Source organism: Barbus barbus (genome assembly GCF_936440315.1).
Source record: "Barbus barbus genome assembly, chromosome: 8".
NCBI classification, from domain to species: Eukaryota; Metazoa; Chordata; class Actinopteri; order Cypriniformes; family Cyprinidae; genus Barbus; species Barbus barbus.
In genome coordinates, this window is record NC_136736.1 from 19,436,204 (window position 1) to 19,461,888 (window position 25,685).

General features: G+C 36.7%; 2 protein-coding genes across 2 annotated transcripts in view; one reads left to right on the plus strand and one right to left on the minus strand.

The window, feature by feature from the left end:
- Window positions 1-1,215: 1,215 nt before the first annotated feature.
- LOC306874270 (forkhead box protein E1-like) lies at window positions 1,216-3,011 on the plus strand. The gene has a single exon (XM_079424180.1). The coding sequence runs from the start codon at window positions 1,543-1,545 to the stop codon at window positions 2,602-2,604; it is 1,062 nt and encodes a 353-aa protein (XP_079280306.1). The 5' UTR covers window positions 1,216-1,542; the 3' UTR covers window positions 2,605-3,011.
- An 843-nt stretch (window positions 3,012-3,854) lies between these two features.
- The window catches only part of LOC306874263 (sperm-associated antigen 5-like), a 36,290-nt gene continuing 14,459 nt past the window's right edge, over window positions 3,855-25,685 (minus strand). The window contains exons 14-26 of the mRNA XM_079424166.1: window positions 14,726-14,776; window positions 14,423-14,597; window positions 14,185-14,318; window positions 13,915-14,083; window positions 13,117-13,240; window positions 9,174-9,260; window positions 8,355-8,481; window positions 6,804-6,936; window positions 6,568-6,648; window positions 6,253-6,402; window positions 5,327-5,401; window positions 4,723-4,803; window positions 3,855-4,631 (exon numbers count right to left, since the gene is read on the minus strand). Coding sequence (XP_079280292.1) covers window positions 4,560-4,631; window positions 4,723-4,803; window positions 5,327-5,401; window positions 6,253-6,402; window positions 6,568-6,648; window positions 6,804-6,936; window positions 8,355-8,481; window positions 9,174-9,260; window positions 13,117-13,240; window positions 13,915-14,083; window positions 14,185-14,318; window positions 14,423-14,597; window positions 14,726-14,776 — 1,459 coding nt within the window. The 3' untranslated portion in view covers window positions 3,855-4,559. The remainder of the gene's footprint in view (window positions 4,632-4,722; window positions 4,804-5,326; window positions 5,402-6,252; window positions 6,403-6,567; window positions 6,649-6,803; window positions 6,937-8,354; window positions 8,482-9,173; window positions 9,261-13,116; window positions 13,241-13,914; window positions 14,084-14,184; window positions 14,319-14,422; window positions 14,598-14,725; window positions 14,777-25,685) is intronic.

The window sequence follows — 25,685 nt, forward strand, 5'->3', positions numbered from 1 at the left end:
CTTGATGTTTTATTGACTGATGACGTCGGTGATAGAATGAACGAAACAAGGTATTAAGGTAAACTCTTTTTCCTAAATGTAAAATCCTCTGTATGACAGAGAGCAACCTTTTATGACTCATCTCTAGAGCATTTTCTGCCAACTGCACAAGGGTGGGCAGCCCTTAGGAAATATCCTATATAAATCCGCCAAGCACAAGAGATTACTCTCAGATGACAGGTGAGGAATCTCTTTGTAAGCCCAAGCAATGTTTAACCTTTAGAGAAAGGCTCATTGTCTTGGCGTCTGTCCGAGGAGCAACTCATTTCAGCATAACCTCTCAAACCCCTCAAGTGCAGGTTCTCACATAAGAGGTTTTGCCTGAGTATGTGCTAAGTACTAGCTTGAAACAAATGCAAGAAGCCCATCTGAGCAGTGTGGAAGGTAAGAGAGGTTGTTTAAGGACAGAATTTTATAGTTTGCCTAAATCAAGATGACCAGTAAACGAGAATCAACCTACTTCCCATTAAAAAAACATAAGCTTATGGGAATAACACTGTATAATCAATTGCATTTTTATTTCCTTTATTAAACATCTTCCCAACATGGAAAGAGGTTACCTGTCCCAGGTATCAGCCTGTCTATACCCACACACCAAAATGTGACCCAGATTTGCATGCTGTTAAAACAGAGGGAGGCACACACTGCGGCCTAAAATAACATATTTACATCTTCTCACACAGATGAAACCGCCTGACACGGCACTGAAGGGAAAAAAATACTCTGCGGAGGCAATGGATTTTGTTTTACCACTAAACAGGGCTATTAGAGCACTAAAATACCCCACTTTAGCCAAAATGAATCTCAATCTGTTTTGCTTGCTACAAATATAAACATACTTGTTTTCCTATTACTTGCTGGAGAGTTAGAAAATTCAGTTTTTGAAAAATAATTACACCATTCTATAGAATTCAAAATTTTAGCATACAGAGGAAACCGTTTTATTTGTTGGCTTTGAAAGGCCATCTGTTTTTAGTGTTCTTGTTTCCAAAAAAAAAAAAAAAAATCTAAGTAAATAAATGTTAACAATTGAGAGAGCACTTCAAGATATACAAATCTGCAGAGGCATGTGCTTTTAGCCACGTGACAGATAACTTGCTTGAGGAGGTGGGGCCAATAACTCGTCAGGTGGTTTGTTCCTTGGTTAACACAGCCAGTTATTGACTGCTCACTTCTCTCTTCATCGTTACAAAGACTACCATCAAATAAGGCTGTTTATGTGAGTGCTTCCATTTTTTAAACTTGGTACTGCAAGAATTGCTTAGAATTTAGGGCATCACAGTGCAAGGACACACCTGACATTCCAGATGAAATGCAAAGGAACTGATATTTCTGGTTGGGGATTTTAAGGTCTGCATTATGACTGGTATTTTTTCACCAGAATATTTCCAGCAAGCAAAGAGCACTTGTTGCACCTGACAAAGAATCAAGTCAACCAAAACCGTGACAGACTAACGTGATTTGCAAGCTGAGCTACCGTTGGGAGTCATTCTAACTAGAGTCATGCCTGTGGTTAAAGTGGAGAGCGATTCTCCCTCTGAAACCACTCTTCCAGTGAATGACAGTCAGAGAGCAGAGCCGCAAAGAGGACGCCGGAGGAAGAGGCCCCTTCAGCGAGGCAAACCACCATACAGCTACATCGCTCTGATCTCCATGGCCATCGCCAACTCGCCCGACTGCAAACTCACTCTGGGAGGGATCTACAAGTTCATCACAGAGAGGTTTCCTTTCTATCGAGACAACTCCAAGAAATGGCAGAATTCCATCCGCCATAATTTGACGCTCAACGACTGTTTCATCAAGATCCCCCGAGAGCCCGGTAGACCCGGAAAAGGCAACTATTGGGCACTGGACCCCAATGCTGAAGACATGTTTGAGAGCGGAAGCTTTCTGCGACGGCGAAAACGGTTCAAACGCAGCGACTTCACTACGTATTCATCGTACGCTCACGAGGCTCCCATCTTCTCGCCAGTCCAGATTGCGCGCTCAGCCTACGCCAACTCGGTCTACTCCAACATGGCCGTGAGTCCGCCATATGCACAACAGCTGCCTTCTGCCTACTACCAGTCCTCCTCTCCTAGCTTCAGTGCTGGTCAGTCCAGGGTCTTCAGAATCAACTCTCTCATTGGGTCACCTGGCAGGATGAGCCAAAGTGCAGAGATGATGCCTCAGCAGTCTTGCCGCAGTTTCAGTCCTGAGAGTGGCTCCTGCAGTTTGGGAGGACCGGGCTTCCAGCATCAGTCCTACAGCGGGGAAACGGTGCTGTCGTGTTGCTCAAGCTCCTCAAACAACATGGCCTTTACCTACTCCACCCCAGGACATGGACAGACTCAGGTATCATATCCACAAGGCAGCACCCAGGCCTACGGGCCAACAGGGAGGGTGGCTATCTCCAGTTTGTCTCCCATTGCTGGTGATGCTGTGGGGGACCCCTATGGTAGAACCTCTCCTGCACAGCTGGGCTCTTTTGTTCAGTACAATAACTCTGGTCCAGTAAGCTCAGGAGCCTACTTCAGGCATCCGTCTTACTCAAGTAACATGGACAGGTTTGTGACTGCCAACTAAACAAGTTCATTGATGGTTATTTTTCCATTGCAAGAACGCGGATGCACAAGAACCTTTGGAGAGACTATTTTAGTGAATATGAAAAACATTGTGAAAAACAACTGTGATATTTAAACTGATGTTACAGCTTTATTGTGATTCCATCGGTTGAGTAAATGGAAATGTTGATAATCTCAATTCACACATGTACAGACTTTTCCTATTTCTACATGGTAAAAACAAGTTAAAAACAAATGTTTACAAAGATCAAACTTTTTTTTTCTTTTCTTTAATTGAGTGAAATGTGTTCATATGCTTTGTATACACTTTTCTTATAATTGTCATCTTTGGTAAGAGAGTAAATGCTTCGATTTACTTTTCATTGAAATAACATACTGCATTTGCTTAATTCAGTGATATAAAAATGTTTCTACAAGAGGCTGTCTCGCTATATCCTTTAGAGAATGAAGAGTTCTGAGAAATCATTTAATATTTTAAATTTAATGGTGAATATATAAAGAAAACTAGGCTCTAAAGCAAACATCCATTTCAGCAGAAACCTAAATTTACAGAAATGTTAACTGATTTCCCTTATTTTAATTGCACTTATTTCCAAAAAAAGGTCATGCCAAAAAATATTATTTTCTCTTATTAATACATATTGCACATTAATATTTTGTACTTTGAAAGAACAATCAGAATTTCATATCTAGCACTAAAATAATGAAAGCTGAAATTTATTTTAAAAATTAGTTAAGATATTAAAATATTAGTTAAGATATTGATGTATGCATTCTTTTGTGGCAAGCTTTCAGTCAAATAGGTAAAACACTGGCCACTAATTTTGTCCTGTCACTCTCCACCTTTTTAAAAAGGGTGATTTTAAATATACATTTATGCTTACTAATCTAGACCAGATGTGTGCTGTGACAAGAAAAGAAAACAACAGTGACGTCAATATTGCAGAATAATTTAGTGTTGGTAATGATAAACGATAACAACTAACAGGTTAAAAATATAAAACTACTTTAAACTTTAAAATCACTTAGCAGTATCCAAAAAGGATCTGAAACCCAACAATAAAACTGAAGGCATGTAAAGATATTTAACATATATAAGGATGTAATTCATATATATATATATATATATATATATATATATATGAAGGATCAGGGTAGAGTAAGAGTAGAGTGTAATGCTGGCATTTTTGACAAGCTTATGAAGTGGCCAGTATTTGCACTAAGATTAAAATGAACATTTTCAACGTATTTGTCTTGCTGTATTAGTCATGAATTCAATGAATTTGCATTTATTCAACAAAAGGCAAAAAAGAGACAGATGATAAGTCCTAATATGGTGAGAAGGGAAAGTTTAGCAGTCAACTGCGTAGGTTTTAAATGACAGGACAAAGCAGAGAAGGAGGTATTGAGTATCAGTGAAGCAGAAGAACACATCACTGAACATTGTGCTTGAATGGGAGGATTAAAACATCACATCGTTCACCAGGTTTTCACAAGCACTGGCATGATTAGAATAACTATGATTAATTACTGGACTACCTGCTCATCAATCAGCCTTTATATATATGATTCAGACTACGAGTAAACAAAACAAAAAGCATTCAATCAAGAGTTTCTGTTTCAATCCAATCTGTAATACAAGAATTTAAAACACTGAAACACAAATGTTACTGATGTCCTGATAACAATTCTAAGTCTAATACACGTACAGAACTTTAAAATTAAGACAATAACTTTTTTAAACAAAGCGTATCCATACACTAATTTATCACTTACAAAATTAAATATAAAAGAATCTTACAAAATGAGCTGATTGGCCTACAACTTCACCAGACAGAATCTCTGAAGATCATTCTCTAGTTTAAATAAGAACATATTTTGAGAAGAAAAAGAAAACTGTTTATTTAACAATTATGCATTTAAAAACTAAACTGACATTTCTGAATTTTCAATAACTCATTCAAGAAATTCTACAAGATTTTGAAGTTCAGGACAGCTTTTGACAAGATCAGGAATAGAAGACAATGTCTGTGAACGGAAGAAAACAGTACATTTGTTAATATTTCTCTTATACATACATAATATTAAATAGATTTTTTTTTATTATTGTTCCTCTCACCTGTCTTACTCTTTCAATCATATCATCAAGCAGATGTAGTTCTCGCTCCAGTTTACTCTGGTTCATGGCATGGACCCTTTGCTACAGAACCAGATTTCATTTAATACATAATTAAAATAATATCAAAATACTACACCGTGATATTAAATGAACAAGTATTTTGTCTTATCACTTACAGTCCTTAAAGGCATGATTTTGACAAAGACTGTTTTTTATTCACAATTGACTCTTCGCAAAGACCCGCCTTCCATAGTTACTGTTGCTATGTCCAACAAGCCTTGACGCTCTCACACCTCTCAGTTTAAGCAGCATGTGAAGCAATCATCTTTTCATATTTACTAAAGCACGAAATAAACATTAATAAACATCGGAAGGAATTTTATTTCAACCACGGAAAGATGTCAGTACACACCACTTTTTTAAGTTTAAGTCCACCGAAGTTAATCTACTCTTCTGTCTGATTTGTTTGTCAGACAAAATGACAGATTCTGAGTTATGATTGGTCAGATCACCTGTCAATCAACCTCCTTGCAAAGGGTCAATTGCTATAGGAAAACTGTGTCTGTACAATTATACCAATAATAATAATGCAGGCAAGACTTACATGTCGTTTTGCCCTCTCCAAGACCTTTGCACGATTTTCCTCAGTTTCCATTAAATTTGCCTTGAGCTTCTCAACCTAAGAACAGAATGCAGGGGTTAAAGCAAAAAAAAAAATCCCAAGCCTGAACTTTTTTCTGGGGGCGGGGCAACACATGCAATGACTGTGGCAACTTTAACATTTGAAGGGATACTATGGCAAACTTTCCTTATTCAAACTGATTTTTTTCCTGAATATATCATTGACCTGAAGAAGGAAAGCTATATCATACACTTGGAAAATTATGAGCTATATCACTACTTATTGACACTAGGGGTGTGACAATACACTTAGCTCACGAGATGAGACAAAATACAGACACTTGGTTCACTAGAAAGAGACAATATTTTAATAAGACATTTTTCAAATGAAAAAATATTTGTCTTTTGATTACAAAAAGTAAAAAAAATGCTGTTGTATTTAGAAATATTTTAACTAATCTAGACTTGTAACTAATGATTATTTTGGTAATCAAGTAATCTACTGATTATTTTGACAACTGAGTAATCTGATATTTTTTAATAACAAACAGACCTAAGTGAAAACCAGGCTTTAGTATGACTATTTATATACAAACAAACGATGAGGCAATAAAAATTGGCTCAAATAAAATATCAAAACCAAGTAATTACATAGTTTTATTGAACAACACTGTTAAAATACATAATGTAATATGCCTTAGACATAATACAAACATAACATCTCAAAATCTTGAGTCTATGAAATGTCTATTGGCAACTGCTTAAAATAGTGAACTTACTAATATTTGATTTTTGTTTTATGATCACAAAACTATGTTTTGGAACGTTTGAGAGTCAAGGGGTATACACTTTATTTAATAATATTGTTTCATGCCAGTTACAGAGGAAAAACTGGACAGACTGCCATACCTCTCTGAGCAGTTTGATTTTTTCATCTAATTCTTTAGCACTGGCTGCTGATTGGACACCCGTTCGGCTAAGCTCCTCCCTCAAGACCTGAGTCTCCACCTGTGCCTGCTGTTCCAGCCGACGCAAATCAGCAACTTCTCGACGCAACTCCTGTTTCACACAACAGAGAAAAGGCTAGTTAGTTATACAACAATCTAACAATAGCATCGACTACCACAGAAATGTATCCATCAATGATCCATCAGTCTAAAAACGTGTATGAAAATATAGTCAGCATGTCTGTGGGCAGTGATTGCACTGTGAAAGTTTACTTACACTATTCTCTGCTCTGTATTTGTGTGCCGCCTCCAAATTTTCCTCCATCTCACTGCACAGTTTCCTCAAGTTTCTTTCATCCTTAAAAATGACAGACAAATGACTTATGTAATCATATATTTAATCCTCTTATGCTCCAAATCCTTGAGAGCTAAATTAAAGAGTTTTGCCGCTGGGAAACTGATCCTGAAAATTTCTATGAAATATGGCTTATAAACAACGAGTTGAACATTTACCTGGGCTTTTTGCTGCAGGACCACAGCATCCTTCTCCACCTGAGCCTGCAGGCGGTCTACATTCTGCCTCAGCTCTGAGACTTCCAGTTTGTGTCCCTGAGATTCTTCCTGCAGCGCCTCCTGCAGGCCACATCTGAAACAGCAGGTTGTCAGAAAACGGAAAATTTCAGGGTAAAAAAAAATGAGGTGAGGCAATAGCATGATGAATACTATACTTTGGTTTTTGTATATGTTGTTTTGTTGTTATAAATATAAAATAATTTTCTGCAACAAAATCTGTGTGACATGACTTTAACAATGACTAATTTAAAACCTAAATTAAATGTATACCAGTAAAAGTGGTTTGGGTAAAAATAATAGCACTCCCTTTCTGTGTTACAATCCTGGCCATTTACATGCATGTGCAAAATCTAACGACAATCTGAATTTTATGACTACAAGCAATATTTAATTGCCGGAGAGTTCTTTTGCAAAACAGAAAGACTAAAATTGTTAGAACATAAAATGTAGTAGTAATGAAACTAGATTTGTAGTGAAAAATCTCTTAGCCACATCAAACAGTATAAACACTGTCTAAAGTGTTTTGTTATTCAGTCATATTTTACCACTGAAAAGTGATGTCACTGATCAGGGGGTTAGCCACAACTAACTGATAGTGAAATTCATTATGCCTGAGCTGTCAAAGATTCATTTCGATATATTAGTTGTCTATATTATATATTGTGCTTTTGCTGCTTTGTACATTGCCTTTTGGTTAATTGTTGTTATTCTTTTATTATCTGTGTCCTGTTGCTGTCTTTCTGTTGCACTGTGGAGCAAAATCACCTTCTGTCACTACAACAAATTCCTTGTATGTGTAAACATACCTGGCCAATAAAGCTCATTCTGATTCTGATTCTGATTAACTTGAAACAAAATATAAAACTGACCCCCACCGAAAATTTTATTTTTCACTTAAATATGATCCAAAGATTACTTTTCTACATAATGTCTTAAAAAAAATAAAAATAAATACAGACTCATACAGACAAGAACAAATTTGTTAATAAATATGAGGAAAGAAAATCCTAAATGAAACAAATGATAAATATTTAGTACTTTGATGTTCAGGTATGACCTGTTCAGGTACGATTAAGGGATTTGATGTTTAACTCAGATATGAAACTTGGAATCTATTTGCGTGTCATTTGTGGTTTGTGTGGTGTACTCATATATACTATATTAAAAGGAATAGTTCACCAGAAAACTAAAATTAAAATTTTTGGCATACAATGAAACTTAAAAAGGCTACCTTTTTTTTTTTGGTTAACAATGTTCTTTAAAATGTCTCATTTTGTGTTTTGAAGAAGAAAATGTCATAAGTTTCAGAATGACATGAGGAGGAGTACATTTTAATTTTTGGTTCAACTATACCTTTAAGTTAAGTAAAAACCAAGTGGACAAACTACAAACAGTCCGCGTTTAAGCCAAATATATAACTGAAAAACCAGCCATTCTTCTGTTCCATTGCAAATGAGCATTACTGAGGATACCAGAGTTTGAGTAACTCACATGGTCTGCTTCAGAGTCTGCTGCTCCGTGTCTTTCTGGATTCTCAATTGGTCTAAGGTGAGCTGAAGATCTGAGATGGTCTCACTAAAATCAGACAACAGCTCCAACATACGGCTCCGTCTTTCCACTGAGTATACAAGAGAGTATCTTCATAACCATCTAACTATCTATATGGATTAATTATATTATTACACTCACATATAGACAAACACAGAAATAACTCTCACACACACACACACACATACATACAGTATACACACATATACATGTGTGTGTGTGTATATATATATATATATACACACACACACACACATACATACAGTATACACACATATACATGTGTGTGTGTGTATATATATATATATATATATATATATATATATATATATATATATATATATATATATATATACACACACACACACACATATACACACACACACACATATACACACACACACACACATTTGTTTCACTATCCTTGTGGGGATTTCCATAGGTGTAATGGTTTTTCTACTGTACAGACTGTATATTCTATTGCCCTACACCAACCCTACACCTAAACGTAGCCCTCACAGGAGACTTTTTGCATTTTTAGATTTTCAAAAAACTTAATTCTGTGAGATTTATAAGCTTGTTTACCCGTGGGGACCTCAATTTAGGTCCCCACCGTGACACAAGTCCCCATGAGTCTGTGTGTATTCAGGTTTAAGTCCCCACCGGAATATAAAAACAAACAAACAAACACACACACACACGAGATTGAATCGAACATAAGTACTAATATATGAATGTGTTTTCAGCCTGTAAGGAATGTACCTTTCACTTCTGTGTGCGCAGTTGGTGGTATTCGGGTAAAAGCACTGGTTTCACTGCCAATGCCATCTTGTTGCACCTCCCCCTCTTCTGCAAAACATTACACAACATAAGAGGGCTGCACAGTTATGATGAATACATCTCTATTCAATTTTCCTTTGATGTAATTGACCATTAAAAAAATGAATAAAAGTTAAATATAACTGACATTAAAAGAGTTTTTTTCCATGTTCTTAAGTGTACATATCCATAGTCCTATAAACTACTTCTAGAGCCCTAAACACACTGCATGATTTTTGGCTGTCCCAGACGAAAGATTGACATCGTGAAACAATCGTGGCGATTTCTGTGATCGTGGCTCCTAAAAGGTGCTCTTATGTCGTACAGTGAGTGAGGTTCAAAGACGGCCATTGTCGCGGTCTTGCGACCAAAAATAGCCTACGATACCGTATGATCCTTGCACAGTGTGTTTACTGGTATGATCCACATTTGCTGACCAACCATTAAAAATGCGACATGAAATCAATGCGACATGCCGCTAAAACATAAAACTGCTTACCTCAAGCTCTTATCCCTTCCTCTTTCGCCGCTTCCACTTTTTTTCAGCACACATAATAAATATAACTGCTAAACTGTGATTTATCATGCTCTTTTTGTTTACCACTAGCGCGTGCTGATGACGTTTTATTCTTCTATAGAAGCGTGCGTCAAGGGATGCAACGATTATAGATTTTGTTGGTACGATTATAGTCTGAGGAATAATCACGGTTTCACGGTTATTACGATTATTATGCATTTATTCATTTCACAACATAAAATTACATAAACACTCTTTAGATATTAAAGTTATTAAAATGTATTGCTGCTTTTTAAAACCGAAATAACAGTTACAATAATACAGCACAAAATAATACTAATGAAAAAAAAAGTCCATCTCTCCTATTGGAATTAAAAAAGGTGACCTCTGCTCTGTAAACATCCATGTCAGTATTTCCCTTTTGAAAATACCAAATGGAAATAGATCACTAATGTTTTTGGTGTTTTCTTTTTGCATATTCTTTCTACATTTCTTTTAGACCTGAGGTACAGAACTTGGACTTATGAATAATACTATAACAGGGTTGATGAATCACAATGTTAATTAAGTATTATTAATAATTATTATTAATATTAAATGTATTTATCCCACAGAGGACACTGTTACTAATGAGGGGAATAAACTGAACTATTACTGTAATCAACTGTCATCCATACTTATTCATTTTAAGAATTTTATTCATCTGATTTTACATATGGCCTGAGAAAATCATGTCTATTATTTTGGTTTGTGAGATCGAGATTGAGCTGCCCACACAAACATTTAGGAGGACAGAAACTTGTTGTCAACGCTGCCCAGCGACTTTCATTAATAAAATAGCTTAGATACTGGATCGCTACATTATTTTAATCAGCAAAGAGGGGGTAAAATGACTGTTTCAATAACTAAACTCAAATCTTCATTGTTTGTAGTGACGCGCAGATGCAGGTAGGCTAATTCACACACGCAACGGTCACCTCTCTCTCTCACCGCACTATTTCATCTCTGTCTGAAGCGGGCAGAATGCTAGAGCTAACGAACTTCGCGTCAGGTGGTCCTTGCCTTCACGTTGTGCATTAAAATAGTTTATTTCACAACGAGAACAGGTTTGCTAGCCGTGCATTATCTCTTAAGTATACTCTATCGAATTTTACGGCAAAATATAAATGACGCCCTGGTCATTCTTGGTGTACCCAAAATGGTCCCACACTATCAACTTCAGTCATTTCTCTGGTGGAAATAAAGGATCGCTGTTTGGTTCCTCTGTCATAGTTAATCTAGTGTGTGTAATGTTAGTAGCCTCCGTGTCTCTGATAAACACAGCATTTTAAGCTGGTGCACCGCTAGTGTACAGGTCCTTCTCAAAAAATTAGCATATTGTGATAAAGTTCATTATTTTCTGTAATGTACTGATAAACATTAGACTTTCATATATTTTAGATTCATTACAACACAACTGAAGTAGTTCAAGCCTTTTATTGTTTAATATTGATGATTTTGGCATACAGCTCATGAAAACCCAAAATTCCTATCTCAAAAAATTAGCATATCATGAAAAGGTTCTCTAAACGAGCTATTAACCTAATAATCTGAATCAACTAATTAACTCTAAACACCTGCAAAAGATTCCTGAGGCTTTTAAAAACTCCCAGCCTGGTTCATTACTCAAAACCGCAATCATAGGTAAGACTGCCGACCTGACTGCTGTCCAGAAGGCCATCATTGACACCCTCAAGCAAGAGGGTAAGACACAGAAAGAAATTTCTGAACGAATAGGCTGTTCCCAGAGTGCTGTATCAAGGCACCTCAGTGGGAAGTCTGTGGGAAGGAAAAAGTGTGGCAGAAAACGCAGCACAACGAGAAGAGGTGACCGGACCCTGAGGAAGATTGTGGAGAAGGACCGATTCCAGACCTTGGGGGACCTGCGGAAGCAGTGGACTGAGTCTGGAGTAGAAACATCCAGAGCCACCGTGTACAGGCGTGTGCAGGAAATGGGCTACAGGTGCCGCATTCCCCAGGTCAAGCCACTTTTGAACCAGAAACAGCGGCAGAAGCGCCTGACCTGGGCTACAGACAAGCAGCACTGGACTGTTGCTCAGTGGTCCAAAGTACTTTTTTCGGATGAAAGCAAATTTTGCATGTCATTCGGAAATCAAGGTGCCAGAGTCTGGAGGAAGACTGGGGAGAGGGAAATGCCAAAATGCCTGAAGTCCAGTGTCAAGTACCCACAGTCAGTGATGCTGGTGTTGGTCCACTGTGTTTTATCAAGGGCAGGGTCAATGCAGCTAGCTATCAGGAGATTTTGGAGCACTTCATGCTTCCATCTGCTGAAAAGCTTTATGGAGATGAAGATTTCATTTTTCAGCACGACCTGGCACCTGCTCACAGTGCCAAAACCACTGGTAAATGGTTTACTGACCATGGTATTACTGTGCTCAATTGGCCTGCCAACTCTCCTGACCTGAACCCCATAGAGAATCTGTGGGATATTGTGAAGAGAAAGTTGAGAGACGCAAGACCCAACACTCTGGATGAGCTTAAGGCCGCTATCGAAGCATCCTGGGCCTCCATAACACCTCAGCAGTGCCACAGGCTGATTGCCTCCATGCCACGCCGCATTGAAGCAGTCATTTCTGCAAAAGGATTCCCGACCAAGTATTGAGTGCATAAATGAACATAATGGCCATTCTTTTATTGGTCGGATGAAATATGCTAATTTTTTGAGATTTGGAATTTTGGGTTTTCATGAGCTGTATGCCAAAATCATCAATATTAAAACAATAAAAGGCTTGAACTACTTCAGTTGTGTTGTAATGAATCTAAAATATATGAAAGTCTAATGTTTATCAGTACATTACAGAAAATAATGAACTTTATCACAATATGCTACTTTTTTGAGAAGGACCTGTAACTTTGTTTTCGTTTTTCACAAGTTGCAATAGTTCCGTTCCGTGCAACAGAAACACTTGGTGTAGCGGAGTCTTTACGATTAATTAACCGTGACGTTTTAAAGCACGTTTCATAGTAAAACCAGTTAATCGCTGCATCCCTACATGCGTCGTAGCGTACGAGTCAATAGGCGTCATCATCGTACAGTCTACACACACGTCGTAACCAAGTTTATTAGATCCATGTCGCACAGTGTGACATGCAGTGATCTTATAGGATTGCTAAAATCATGCAGTGTGTTTTGGGCTTAAGACCTTTGGGATCACCACTACATTCTCACACACAAACATGTCTGTGATTATTTATAAATTTTGCAAGTAAGTAACCAGAAACCTTTGACACTACAGGAATCCTCAATACATTATGCAGGATTAGAACTGCTTTCCAACTAGACAACACAAGCACCAAACACTAACGCACCTGAACCCTTAGGAGACTCTGTTTCAGGTTCCTGGGTCTTCATCATGGCCACCATAATAGAATCCACAAAAGAGCTGGAGGGATGTCGATGAGACTGCATTGTCTTATCAGAGTTCTCTGACTCCTGAGAAATGCAAAACAATGTTATTAATTCAGGAAAAAATAACCTTGAATAAATATAGCATACACAAAACAAAACTATAACCGTTAGACTGGAGTGATGTCAATTAACAACTCATTTGTACTATTCTACATCAAATTTTTCCACTTAACAAAACCTAGAAACAAGTAAACCCAACAACATTTACTAGTTATACTGTAAAAGTTTGATTTAGAAAACTAAATTAACAAAAAAAAAAAAAAAAAAAAAAAAAAAAAAAAAAAACTACTAAAAATACCTATAGGCACATTTCAGATTTTAAACTTTGTGTAATTGAACAAAGCTTCCACTGTAACTGCAAACTGCAAACCAGTGTTGTTACTGTTGACTAAAACTATTAAAAATCATTGTTTATTAAAGACAAAAAAAAAGTAAATATTCAACTTTAACAAAATAGAAATGTTGCCATGACAGCTGATAAAAAATTATTAAAAATAAATATTTTAAAAATATGCATATTTAAAAAAAGATTAAATATTTTTAAAAATAATAATATTAAAAAAACAACTAATATAAATGAGAAAAACAACAATTTTACTTTTAAATTTGAAAAATTTAAATGAAAATTGAAAACAAAAATTAAACCTTCAGTAATTCACGGCACGTAAATTATGACAAGTGTAGTAAAGCATAGGGACCTTTGAGGTTAGGGACTCCTTCAAGACGCTCGTGAGACAGCAAACTCTGTGGTTTAGAAGCATGGCATCATTAGATGCCTGAGCCATCTGCTCTCCTTGTTCCAGCAGCATGCTGCGGGCTTTGTCTCGTGTACTGTCCAGCTCTTCCTGAAGAGACTCTTTCTCAAGCCTTAGAGAAGAGATTTCCATTAGAAAAAAATTTAATTAATTCTGATTTGTTCAGACATTTGTTCTAAAAAGTAACAGTGAGTAGACTAGAATATTCTGTACCGCAATTGTTCCAGCGCTAGTTTGAGGTCTTCACACTCCAAGTTTCTCTCTCTCAGGCCCTGTAAGTGGCACCGTAGCAATCGCTCACTTTCCTCCATCTGTTCCCGTGCCATTTCATTTTCTGCCTGCAAGAACTAATAGAACAAAACACGTTTCTGTTATAATGGGAGTAACTGGTATGTCTAAAGTATTGTGAATGTTAAGTAATGTTTTGGTGTAAAGTCTAATATCTCATCACCTCACTCATTTCTTTGGCACTGGAAAGTTCAGTCTTCAGTTGAGCCAGTTGACCGAGCTCGTGGCTATGAATCTCAGCTTCAGTGTGGAGCTCTTTAATCAGGCTTTCTCTCTGCGACAGTGTGTGCTCATATTCCTCTAGCTGCTTCCTGGAAGTCTCCAGTGCTTCCTCAAGCCTGCCAAAAGCAAACATATACATACATACATATATATATATATATATATATATATATACATACAATTTTTGTACATTTATTAATACAACAACAAACAAAAGAAGAGGGATTAAAATGTGAAGATATACCAGTTTGCTCTCGCTGTAGCTTGCTGTGCATCACACATTGACTGCTGCAACCTAGAGTAAAAAAATGAAGTAATATAGAATTGCTATATGTTGCTCCAATGCTATATGATTTTTTTTATTGTTCATACAGTAGGTCAGTGTGGTCCAATGTTGTTAGATGCACTGGCAAAACAGTTAAATATTTTGCTAAATATCTTTTTGTACGCCTTGCAGAGAAAAAAAAAACGCATGACACTGGTTTATAGCAATACAGGGTACGTAAATTTCATTTTTGGGTGAACTATCCCTTTTAATCACTAACCATTTTAGAAGGTTTCCATATAGTTGTCAACTTTTAGAAAATTGTGTAATATCAAAAGTCAAGGTCCTCTTTCTGTGGTTTTATAGTTTAACAAGTTCACAGGAATTTTTTCACATTTGTTTTATTTGTTTATATTTTCTGTCACAACCATCATATCAACAATTTTTTATACATCTTCCCTCATTTTTTTCCACAAATAGTTAGCTCATAATTAGGTCTCCATTCATTTGCCTGGTTTGAAATGTATTAAACAATTATCCATCTGGTATAACACCAGATGGATAACATCAAGCTCTAACACCACCCGAATGCTCTGTTAAAAATAAATCATCCACGACACCCACCAGAACTAATGATTCATGTAGATATAATCTAATTTTCAGTGTTAAGCGGTATGATATGGCAGGAAAGTGCAGGGGGGAGCGCGCTATGGGGACTCGAGCCCCTACCCCTTTTCAAAATTAACAAAAAGTGCCTCTCAACAATTAACAACATTAATATTGTGGTCAATAAAACAAAACACATTTGAATTATAATTTATGAGTGGTAATTTCCCAGTCTTATTCATAAAATGTTTTTTGTTTTTTTTTAACAAATGCAAAATGGTGAAAATAGAAGTCATCACATTAATGGTAAGTATTGTTCAATTTACTGTACTGCATTTTAATATATCTTTCTGTACATTAGAGCAGTGGTTTCCGAGAATTTAAACTCAAGGACCCTAAATGCCCACAAAAATAAATATTCCAAGGCCCTATGAGAGTTTTTTTGTGATTTACTAGATAAGGATTTAAAAATGTTTTGCTTACAATTTCAACCAAATAAATTATTTTAGAATGTGGCACAGCTAGAAAAAAAATATATTCATTATAAAAATGACCATAGAGTTATAAGATTTTATTATAGATAGGTAGGTAGGAAGGAAGGAACTAACTAACTAACACACACACATATATATATATTAGGGGTGTAACGATATGCGTATTCAATTCATATTGAACCGTTCGGTACGAGGCTTTCGGTTCGGTATGCATTACAAACCGAACGATTCGTTAACTAATCCTATTACGGTTGGAAAATAAAAGCTTCAAATGTGTGAAATATCAGTGCCACTGCGCTCAACAACTCAGCCCAAATGATGTAACAGGCAACTTGCTGTCTGCCCCTTGATAACCTCCCCTTGCTGGGGTGCATCGAAAGACGATGATCTTGTATCGAAGATAGTAGGGCTGTGCGATTTGGGGAAAATATCTAATTGCGATTTTTTTTGACAGATATTGGGATTTGATTTGCGATTTTAAATTTGCAAAGTCAAGCTTCAGCTCAATATTGTCAATAATGTGCAGCACAGTATGAGTATCGTTACCCTGCTGAAAAAAAAGAAAAGAAAAAAACAATAGAAACCATCACAGAAATTCTTAGTTTCCATAAAACCATTACAAAATTCCTTTTTGTTTTGGACATTATTCCAATAGGAATTACTGTTGTTTTATTGGTTGCCAACTGCTAGATTACATCCCACCAATAGAATGCATCAAAAACCAGTAGACACCTTTATAGTTTACATTAAAACCAACACAATTCCCATTATAACCCTTAAATCAGTTGCATTTTCTATTGTGTTTTGGGAGGGATTCCACTGATTTTTTGTGTGTTTTTTTTCTGCAGGGAAGATTATAATGGTATTACTACTTTTACAGAATTACTATTATTTGAGGAGAGACTGTCTCTCTTTGTCTCTGGGAGAATAAGCGGCGCCAGATGTCGAAAGCTCCGTCATTACTCCATTCCGTTTTTACTTTCACTTTCTGCTTATAGTGAATTGACTGAGATTAACCAATTGCCCTGCCGCTCGTATCAAAAACGTACCGAACCGTGACACCACAGTGTCGTATCCAACCGAACCGTTGTGAACATCTGGATCTGATACACAACTTAGAAGATAGCACCTTTTGTTTGAACCCACCCATTTTTCATGTTACCAAAAGTATTGGAACATGTGACTGACAGGTGTGTTTTGTTGCCCTGGTGTGTCCTATTAATTGATTCAAACAATAAATAGCATTGAATGTCTGCGCTCAGTTTCAGATCCTTGCAGACTGCATTTATAGTTAGTTAGATGTGTAACCAACATGAAAACCAGAGAGGTGTCTATGGGTGAAAAACGAGCAATTGTGAAGCTGAGAGAAGACGAAAAAAATCAATCAAACCATTGCACAAACACTGGCAATAGCAAGTACAACCATTTGGAATCTCCTGAGGAAGAAAGAAACCACTGGTGTACTAAGTAACACACCTCAAACGGGTAGATCAAGGAAAGCATCTGCAGTTGATGACGGAAACATTGTGACAGCTGTAAAGAAAGACCCTAAAACAACTGTTAGTGACATCAGCAACAACCTCCAGAGGGCAGGAGTGAATGAATCACAATCTTCTGTTCGCAGAAGACTTCATGAACAAAAGTACAGCGGCTACACCAGAAGATGCAAACCACTCATTAGCAAGAAGAATAGGAGACGAGCCTCAAAAATTCTGGGTTTTATGGACCAAAGTGATGGAATGGTTTGGAGAAAGAAAGGATCTGCTCATGATCCCAAACATTCAAGCTCATCTGAAACACGGTGTACACAGGTGTACATTATAGTACACATTACACAAGTAATGTAATGGCTTGGGCTTTCATCGCTTCTTCTGGGACAGGCTCATTAATCTTCATTATGATGACATGATGGCATCAGCAAAATTAACAGAAATATTTTGTCTGACAATTTCAGGGATTAAAGTGAAAAAAATTCTTCTGACTGAAATTTTTTTTCAGGCGAAGTCATATTCCTTTAACCAACACTTTATTTAAATAGTCGAGACCAATAGCGTGGAAAATGTTTTAACTTCATGCAAATGTCAACCTTACCATGAAAAAATTACGTTTTTACCAAAAGAACAAAACCTTTAAGTTGTGTGTTTAGGTCTGTATTTTACTGCATTAACGTGCTTTAATAGAAATTTGAAGGAAATCGCTATGTGTATCCACCACATATGAGGGGTGGACCTATAGGCCTAGTAAAAATACATTTTCATTCGACTGTATTTCATATTTTGAAATGAGATATCAAAGACTGCCCATTTTTTAATTTATGTCAGCAGTAAGTATTTTGTAGAAAGATGGAGGCCTGTCTGAAAAGTAAATACACTCACTTTGTCTAAACAGCAATGATTTTTGGATTTATAAGGGCTAGATTTATGACGTCAGGACCCTTCAGCGCTGGGTCACGTCCGTAACGTTTTAAAGATTAGGTTTATTTCATATAGTAATTATTAATGCAATTAACTTGAAACTTTCTGTACAAAGCCAACTTATGGCCATGCTAATTATGATCAAAAGCTCATCTCTATTATTTGCTCTTATCAAACATAATAATGCGTTACGGACGTGTTACGGACGCTTCATATTAAATCAGATGCATACTGGCATGCATGTTTACCGTTGCTCATGACTGAAAGCCTGTGCATGGCTACACTGTTGTGAACTGTTTCAGGCTTTTCATATCATAACTTTTTAGAAATTAATTATATGCACAGGCGGACTGAAGGAAAAATCGCCAAAACTATTTTAAATGTCATATAATGTTCATTGTTAATATTATTATCTTATTTAAACTTTTCATGTGTTTCAAACAAACTTGTGTCGCTATCTGCGTTGCATTCATGCAGAGCAAGATTTTGCGTGTTCGGCACGCGCATGCTGAGTGAGACGCTCAAGAGATGTGGGCTACATCATTCTTATTTGTCTAAATATTTGTTTTTTTCTTCATTACAAATCTTGTTTGATTTTATTTTGTATCATTGCATGTTAAAAACAATTCACTATGTTATGCAGATGCAAAAATTGCTAGACTGCGAATAAGATTAGCTACAGTTTCACATTTTATAAATATTTGAACAATATATTCAGCATATTTAACAACTTGTTTTGTATCTTTCTTTAATGCATAAGCGATTTATTTATAAACAAGTTCATGAGGCTATGCTCTAGAGTCTAGACTATTATTCATATGCAAGTGTTTGTGCGGAAAAGAATGCGCATGCATGACAGGGAGGTGCTCGCGATCACTTTGCAGCCGACAAGGACTCAAACATTAGTATATTAAATAATTAAAATGTCTCATTTTTTTCAGAATCATTAGGCTATCGCCTGTGCTTTGTGGCAAACTTTATGCGTGTGCTTGAACACAAAAACGAAAATTAAAATAAAATGTATATTTTATGCTTTGTGAATGACCAACCCTTCTCCATTCGGCAGATATTGTTGCTTGGTTTGTGCATTGTAAATCTATTGTAGTCTACGGATGCTTCATAGCATACCGGCGCGCATGTTTACTTCGTTGCTGATGACTAATAAAGCTATACTGCTGTTTCAGGCTTACCGTATAACATTTTATAAAGAAATCCATTTTAATAACATTTTAGAAATCGCATTCTCTGCGAAAACTTCGCGAAGATAGCCTAAGCATTTGCATATAAATATGCACAGGCGGACTGTATAGCCGATGACAAATCGCCAAAACTATTATTTTTTTTAAATATCATATAGGCCTAATTTTCATTGTCAATATTATCTTATTTAAACATTTTATGTGTTTCAAATAACACTTGTTTGCTATCTGCGCTGCATTCATGCGCAAGATTGTGTGTGTTCGGTGAGCATGCTGCGGTTAGGCCTATATCTTTGTTTATTATTATTTATTTTATTTTATTGTCTAAATTTTTTTTTTTTCATTACATATCTTGTTTGGTTCAATTTCATATCATTGCATATTAAATTAATTCACTTTATGCAGATGCAAAACGTGAATCTGCAGTTTTATTCGCAGTCTATTTCATAAATATTTGTACAGCAGGCGGGCCTATTATACGTTCAGCATATTTTAATTAACCTGTATTTTATCTTAGTTATTTAATGCATAAGCAAGTCATTAAAAAAATTTTTTTTCAGCGGCATCCTTTTAATCTTGATCAACAACTGATCAACGAATTGGACCTGCGTTGGTCTGTTAGATCATTTTAAAATGTCAAATAGCCTTCTATTTGCAGGTTAGAACTGCATCTGTCTCAGATGTAGATTGGTGAAGATTTATTTTAATGTGATTCCAAACTCTAGCTTTAACCTATATAAATGTGCTACATTTCTGGCCCATATTTAAGTGTTTGTGCGGAATATCAATGAGCATGCATGACAGGGAGGCAGGCGCCCGTGCAATCACTTGCACTTTTTCCTGATAATGAAACAAATTAAAATCAGCTCGAAACTGATTTTATTTATGTAAATTCATAATGACAAAAAAAAAAAAAAACGTGATTTTGTAAAATAATGAAAACAAACAGGATATGCTTTTTGCGGTCTGTCACTGAACTGGAGCGCGTCTCAAAAAATAATACAAAACTCTCTCACATAGGCTACAAGAGAAACAGCTATAGCTTGAAATGTATACTCTTAAATGAATCAATTAAAAACTAAATGAAATACTCCCTGATTAGGCTATATAATCTGTATGAAGGATACATTTATCTCTAAGGCACGTCCAGTAGGCTACTGTGGAGACGAACACTGTGAATTTCATCTTGCAGCCGACAAGAAAACATTAGTTTATTGATAAATAATTTAAATGTCTCATTTTTCTATACATTAATAATCATTAATTTAATCTATTGCTTGTGGAAAACTGTACGCGTGTGCTTGAGCGGAATAGCCTATGGATTATAGGTCTATTGACTTAATATAAATGTGTGATTAGTTAAATAATGACTTAAACGAACGACTAGTTAACTAGAAAAATCCTTAGTGGGGGGCAGCCCTACTAAACACCCTCTAGAAGTTTCCGTTAAAGTTTTTAAAGCATTTTATATGCGTTTCCATAGTCGGAAATAAATTAATTCCATAAATTAAGTCCGTAATGGAGAGATGTCACGTCTGTAACATTGATTTTTCCTCTGACACGCAAAAACGAAAACTTAAACAAAATTGATATTTTAGGTTTTATAAATGGCCAACCCTTCTCCATTCTGCAGATATTGTTGCTTCTGGTTTGTGCATTGTAATTCACAGAAAGTCTAAAATATGTTGTCTCCCAGAAACTCGTGTCTTTTTTTGTCACGTCCGTAACGCATGTGTATTTCCCTCATTTAAAATATAAAACAGGTTTATAGACTGATACTTTTCTGATATCTGGACTAAATTTTAAGGGGTTTAGAAAAATATAAAGAGATGGTTCAATATATTGGTAAAGAATACAATTTATGAGAATTGGAATTGGAACTGGAATTGCTCAGTTCTACCTCAGCTGTAGCCTGACATGCAAAAAATAAACACATTAGAATAACTTTTAAAATGGATTGAACACACGGAGCACTTTTTCCGTGAGCGGGAAAAGAAAACCCGGAGTGGATCCAGAGCGGAGTGATTACAGAACGCTTCGAGAGGAACATGCTTTCACTCCACTCCAGGCTTTGATCACATGCCCCTCAGCAGGCTGAATACACCTCATCTTTCCTTAATTTAAGACCTATTCAAACTGAAATTAAGACATTTATTACACTATTTGAGAAATGTAAGCCTATTTACGGCCTTAAAATTGTGAAAAGTGAATTTAAGACATTAAGGACAGGCGGAACCCTGCAATTGACGGAAATCCGTCATAGACTCGTTGCAATTAACGGAAATCCGTCGTAGCGACGGAGATCTTTAATCCCTGCAATTTACAGAAAGATGCAACCAAACTGATTGGGAGATCCTTCATCATGCAGCAAGATAATGACCCAAAACATAGTGCCAAAACAACAAAGGAGTTCATCAGGGGCAAGAAGTGGAAGGTTTTAGACTGGCCAAGTCAATCTCCACACTTAAACCCTGTAGAGTATGCATTTTACCTGCTAAAGAAGAGACTGAAGGGAGTAACCCCCCCAAAACTGAAAGAGGCTGCGGTGAAAGCCTGGAAAAGCATCACAAAAGAAGAATGCAAAAGTTTGGTGATGTCAATGGGTCACAGGCTTGATGCAGTTATTGAAAGCAAAGGATTTGCAACTAAATATTAAGTCTTTTTCACTTTAATCTATGCTAATTATATCTGTTCCAATACTTCTGGTAACATGAAAAATGGGTGAGTTCAAACAAAAGGTGCTATCTTCTAAGTTGTGTGTCAGATCCAGATGAAAATACCTGTAAATAAAAGCTGAAATGTTAATCTCTCATCTCATATTCATCTTTTGATGTCAAACCCAAATGTTTTCAGTCTACAGCTAAAATAAAGGAATTGGCCTTACTGTTCCAATACTTTTGGAGGGCACTGTATATCAGGGCTTGCAAAATCGCTAGCCCGACATCCCGGGGCTATTGTGTTTTCCAGTCGGGCTACCAAAATTAATCACCTTCCTGCCCGATGGGCTACTTAAATATACAGGGCTTCCACAGGTCTTTAAAAACTTTTCAATTTAGTTGCATCAAACTTAAGGCCATAAAAAGTTTTAAATACTTTAAATGGTATAAGAAATGTCTTAACTATAATTTCAAAAGGTCTTACAGTTGGGGACGGAAAGACAAGAATCGCGATACAGCTGGATTAAACTTCAAAAGGCAACGATGTCATTGAATAAATATGAGCACTGCACATTTCAAAGTCAAAACACGACACGGATGTCTTTATGTGAATGTATCTGAAGGGAACCGACTGTCCCCAGAAACGTGTCGTTGGCATTTTTATTTCATCTTACCTATAATGCCTGATAAAGCAGCTGCTTTGTGTACAGTTGCTAACAGGGAATTTCCCTGAGGGAAATAACCTCTATATTAAGCCGCTCCTAAAGCACCACCTTGTGGCATTTTATAAAAAGATTCTGCAGATACCCTGTAAATAGTGAAATAAAATTCCTTCCTTCATATTTGTTGATATTTGTGTACTGAAAATATTTTTGATTGACATTTAGACTCCTATCTGATTTTCTATATTAAAAACCAAAATCTGAAGAGTACCCGAAGGGCTACCAGGGATTTTGAAATTTTGTGAGCCCTGTATATGTGTATATGTATATGTATATGTATGTATATGTATATGTATGTGTATGTATATGTATGTGTATGTAAATGTATGTGTGTATGTATGCGTGTAATATATATATATATATATATATAAATAAATAAATAAATAAATAAATAAAACACACATTATGTACAGTTGAACTGAGCCGTGCATTCATTTGAACGGAGAATTTTTATGCATGTGACTGATGGACTAGGAGTCCACTTCTCAAATCACAAAATGCTTTTATGATGCACAATTAATTTGAACAGCCAGTTCTGTCTTAAAATTAATCTTATGGATTAAGAAATTTTCATTAATGCTGTCATGTATAACAAATCTGCTTCAAAATTAAATGAACTGCTAATTACAACTTCTGACATTGAAAAATGCAAAGCCTGTACAAATACTAGTGGTCAAAAATAATTGGGAATCATTAAAAAAAAAATCTCAATTACATGATGTCATTACATTGCTATCTTTCTGCCAGCCAATCACTGCTTTTCTGATCATAGTTTCAATGTAGTTTTCAAATATATCGATACTCGAAACTTTCATACAGTATATCCAGGTTTTTCAAGACAGTGGGAACTCTGGATCTTGATGAGGGAATAACGATGAGAAATATCTTTGGTCACACTTTATTTTGGAGACCTGTTCTCACTGTTACCTAACTACTAAATAACTACTAACCAATTAACTATGGCTTTTTGGTTGTTAAGTTTAGGAATGGGTTAGGATTAAGGAATATAAAATATGATCAGGCAGAATAAGGCACTAATACAGTGGCTTGCAAAAGTATTCGGCCCCCTTGAACTTTTCCACATTTTGTCACATTACAGCCACAAACATGAATCAATTTTATTGGAATTCCACGTGAAAGACCAATACAAAGTGGTGTACACGTGAGAAGTGGAACGAAAATCATACATGATTCCAAACATTTTTTACAAATAAATAACTGAAAAGTGGGGTGTGCGTAATTATTCAGCCCCCTGAGTCAATACTTTGTAGAACCACCTTTTGCTGCAATTACAGCTGCCAGTCTTTTAGAGTATGTCTCTACCAGCTTTGCACATCTAGAGACTGAAATCCTTGCCCATTCTTCTTTGCAAAACAGCTCCAGCTCAGTCAGATTAGATGGACAGCGTTTGTGAACAGCAGTTTTCAGATCTTGCCACAGATTCTCGATTGGATTTAGATCTGGACTTTGACTGGGCCATTCTAACACATGGATACGTTTTGTTTTAAACCATTCCATTGTTGCCCTGGCTTTATGTTTAGGGTCGTGGTCCTGCTGGAAGGTGAACCTCCGCCCCAGTCTCAAGTCTTTTGCAGACTCCAAGAGGTTTTCTTCCAAGATTGCCCTGTATTTGGCTCCATCCATCTTCCCATCAACTCTGACCAGCTTCCCTGTCCCTGCTGAAGAGAAGCACCCCCAGAGCATGATGCTGCCACCACCATATTTGACAGTGGGGATGGTGTGTTCAGAGTGATGTGCAGTGTTAGTTTTGCATTTTGGCCAAAAAGTTCCATTTTGGTCTCATCTGACCAGAGCACCTTCTTCCACATTTTTGCTGTGTCCCCCACATGGCTTGTGGCAAACTGCAAATGGGACTTCTTATGGTTTTCTGTTAACAATGGCTTTCTTCTTGCCACTCTTCCATAAAGGCCAACTTTGTGCAGTGCACGACTAATAGTTGTCCTATGGACAGATTCCCCCACCTGAGCTGTAGATCTCTGCAGCTCGTCCAGAGTCACCATGGGCCTCTTGGCTGCATTTCAGTGCTCTCCTTGTTCGGCCTGTGAGTTTAGGCGGACGGCCTTGTCTTGGTAGGTTTACAGTTGTGCCATACTCCTTCCATTTCTGAATGATCGCTTGAACAGTGCTCCGTGGGATGTTCAAGGCTTTGGAAATCTTTTTGTAGCCTAAGCCTGCTTTAAATTTCTCAATAACTTTATCCCTGACCTGTCTGGTGTGTTCTTTGGACTTCATGGTGTTGTTGCTCCCAATATTCTCTTAGACAACCTCTGAGGCCGTCACAGAGCAGCTGTATTTGTACTGACATTAGATTACACACAGGTGCACTCTATTTAGTCATTAGCACTCATCAGGCAATGTCTATGGGCAACTGACTGCACTCAGACCAAAGGGGGCTGAATAATTACGCACACCCCACTTTTCAGTTATTTATTTGTTAAAAATGTTTGGAATCATGTATGATTTTCGTTCCACTTCTCACGTGTACACCACTTTGTATTGGTCTTTCACGTGGAATTCCAATAAAATTGATTCATGTTTGTGGCTGTAATGTGACAAAATGTGGAAAAGTTCAAGGGGGCCAAATACTTTTGCAAGCCACTGTATATGGAAGCATGTGTGTAGCAAAATTAAATTTGCAATGCAATATGTAAAATGGCAATGTATTTCTGTATTTAAATTTACATTTTCCCATACATGTGCGCAATATTTAGTGAAGTGACATTCAGCCAAGTATGGTGACCCATACTCGGAATTCGTGCTCTGCATTTAACCCATCCATAGTGCACACACACAGCAGTGAACACACACCTGGAGCAGTGGGCAGCC

What these genes read in the sequence shown, in the direction of transcription:
- LOC306874270 (XM_079424180.1), top strand. Translation starts at nt 1,543, where the DNA reads ATGCCTGTGGTTAAAGTGGAGAGCGATTCTCCCTCTGAAACCACTCTT.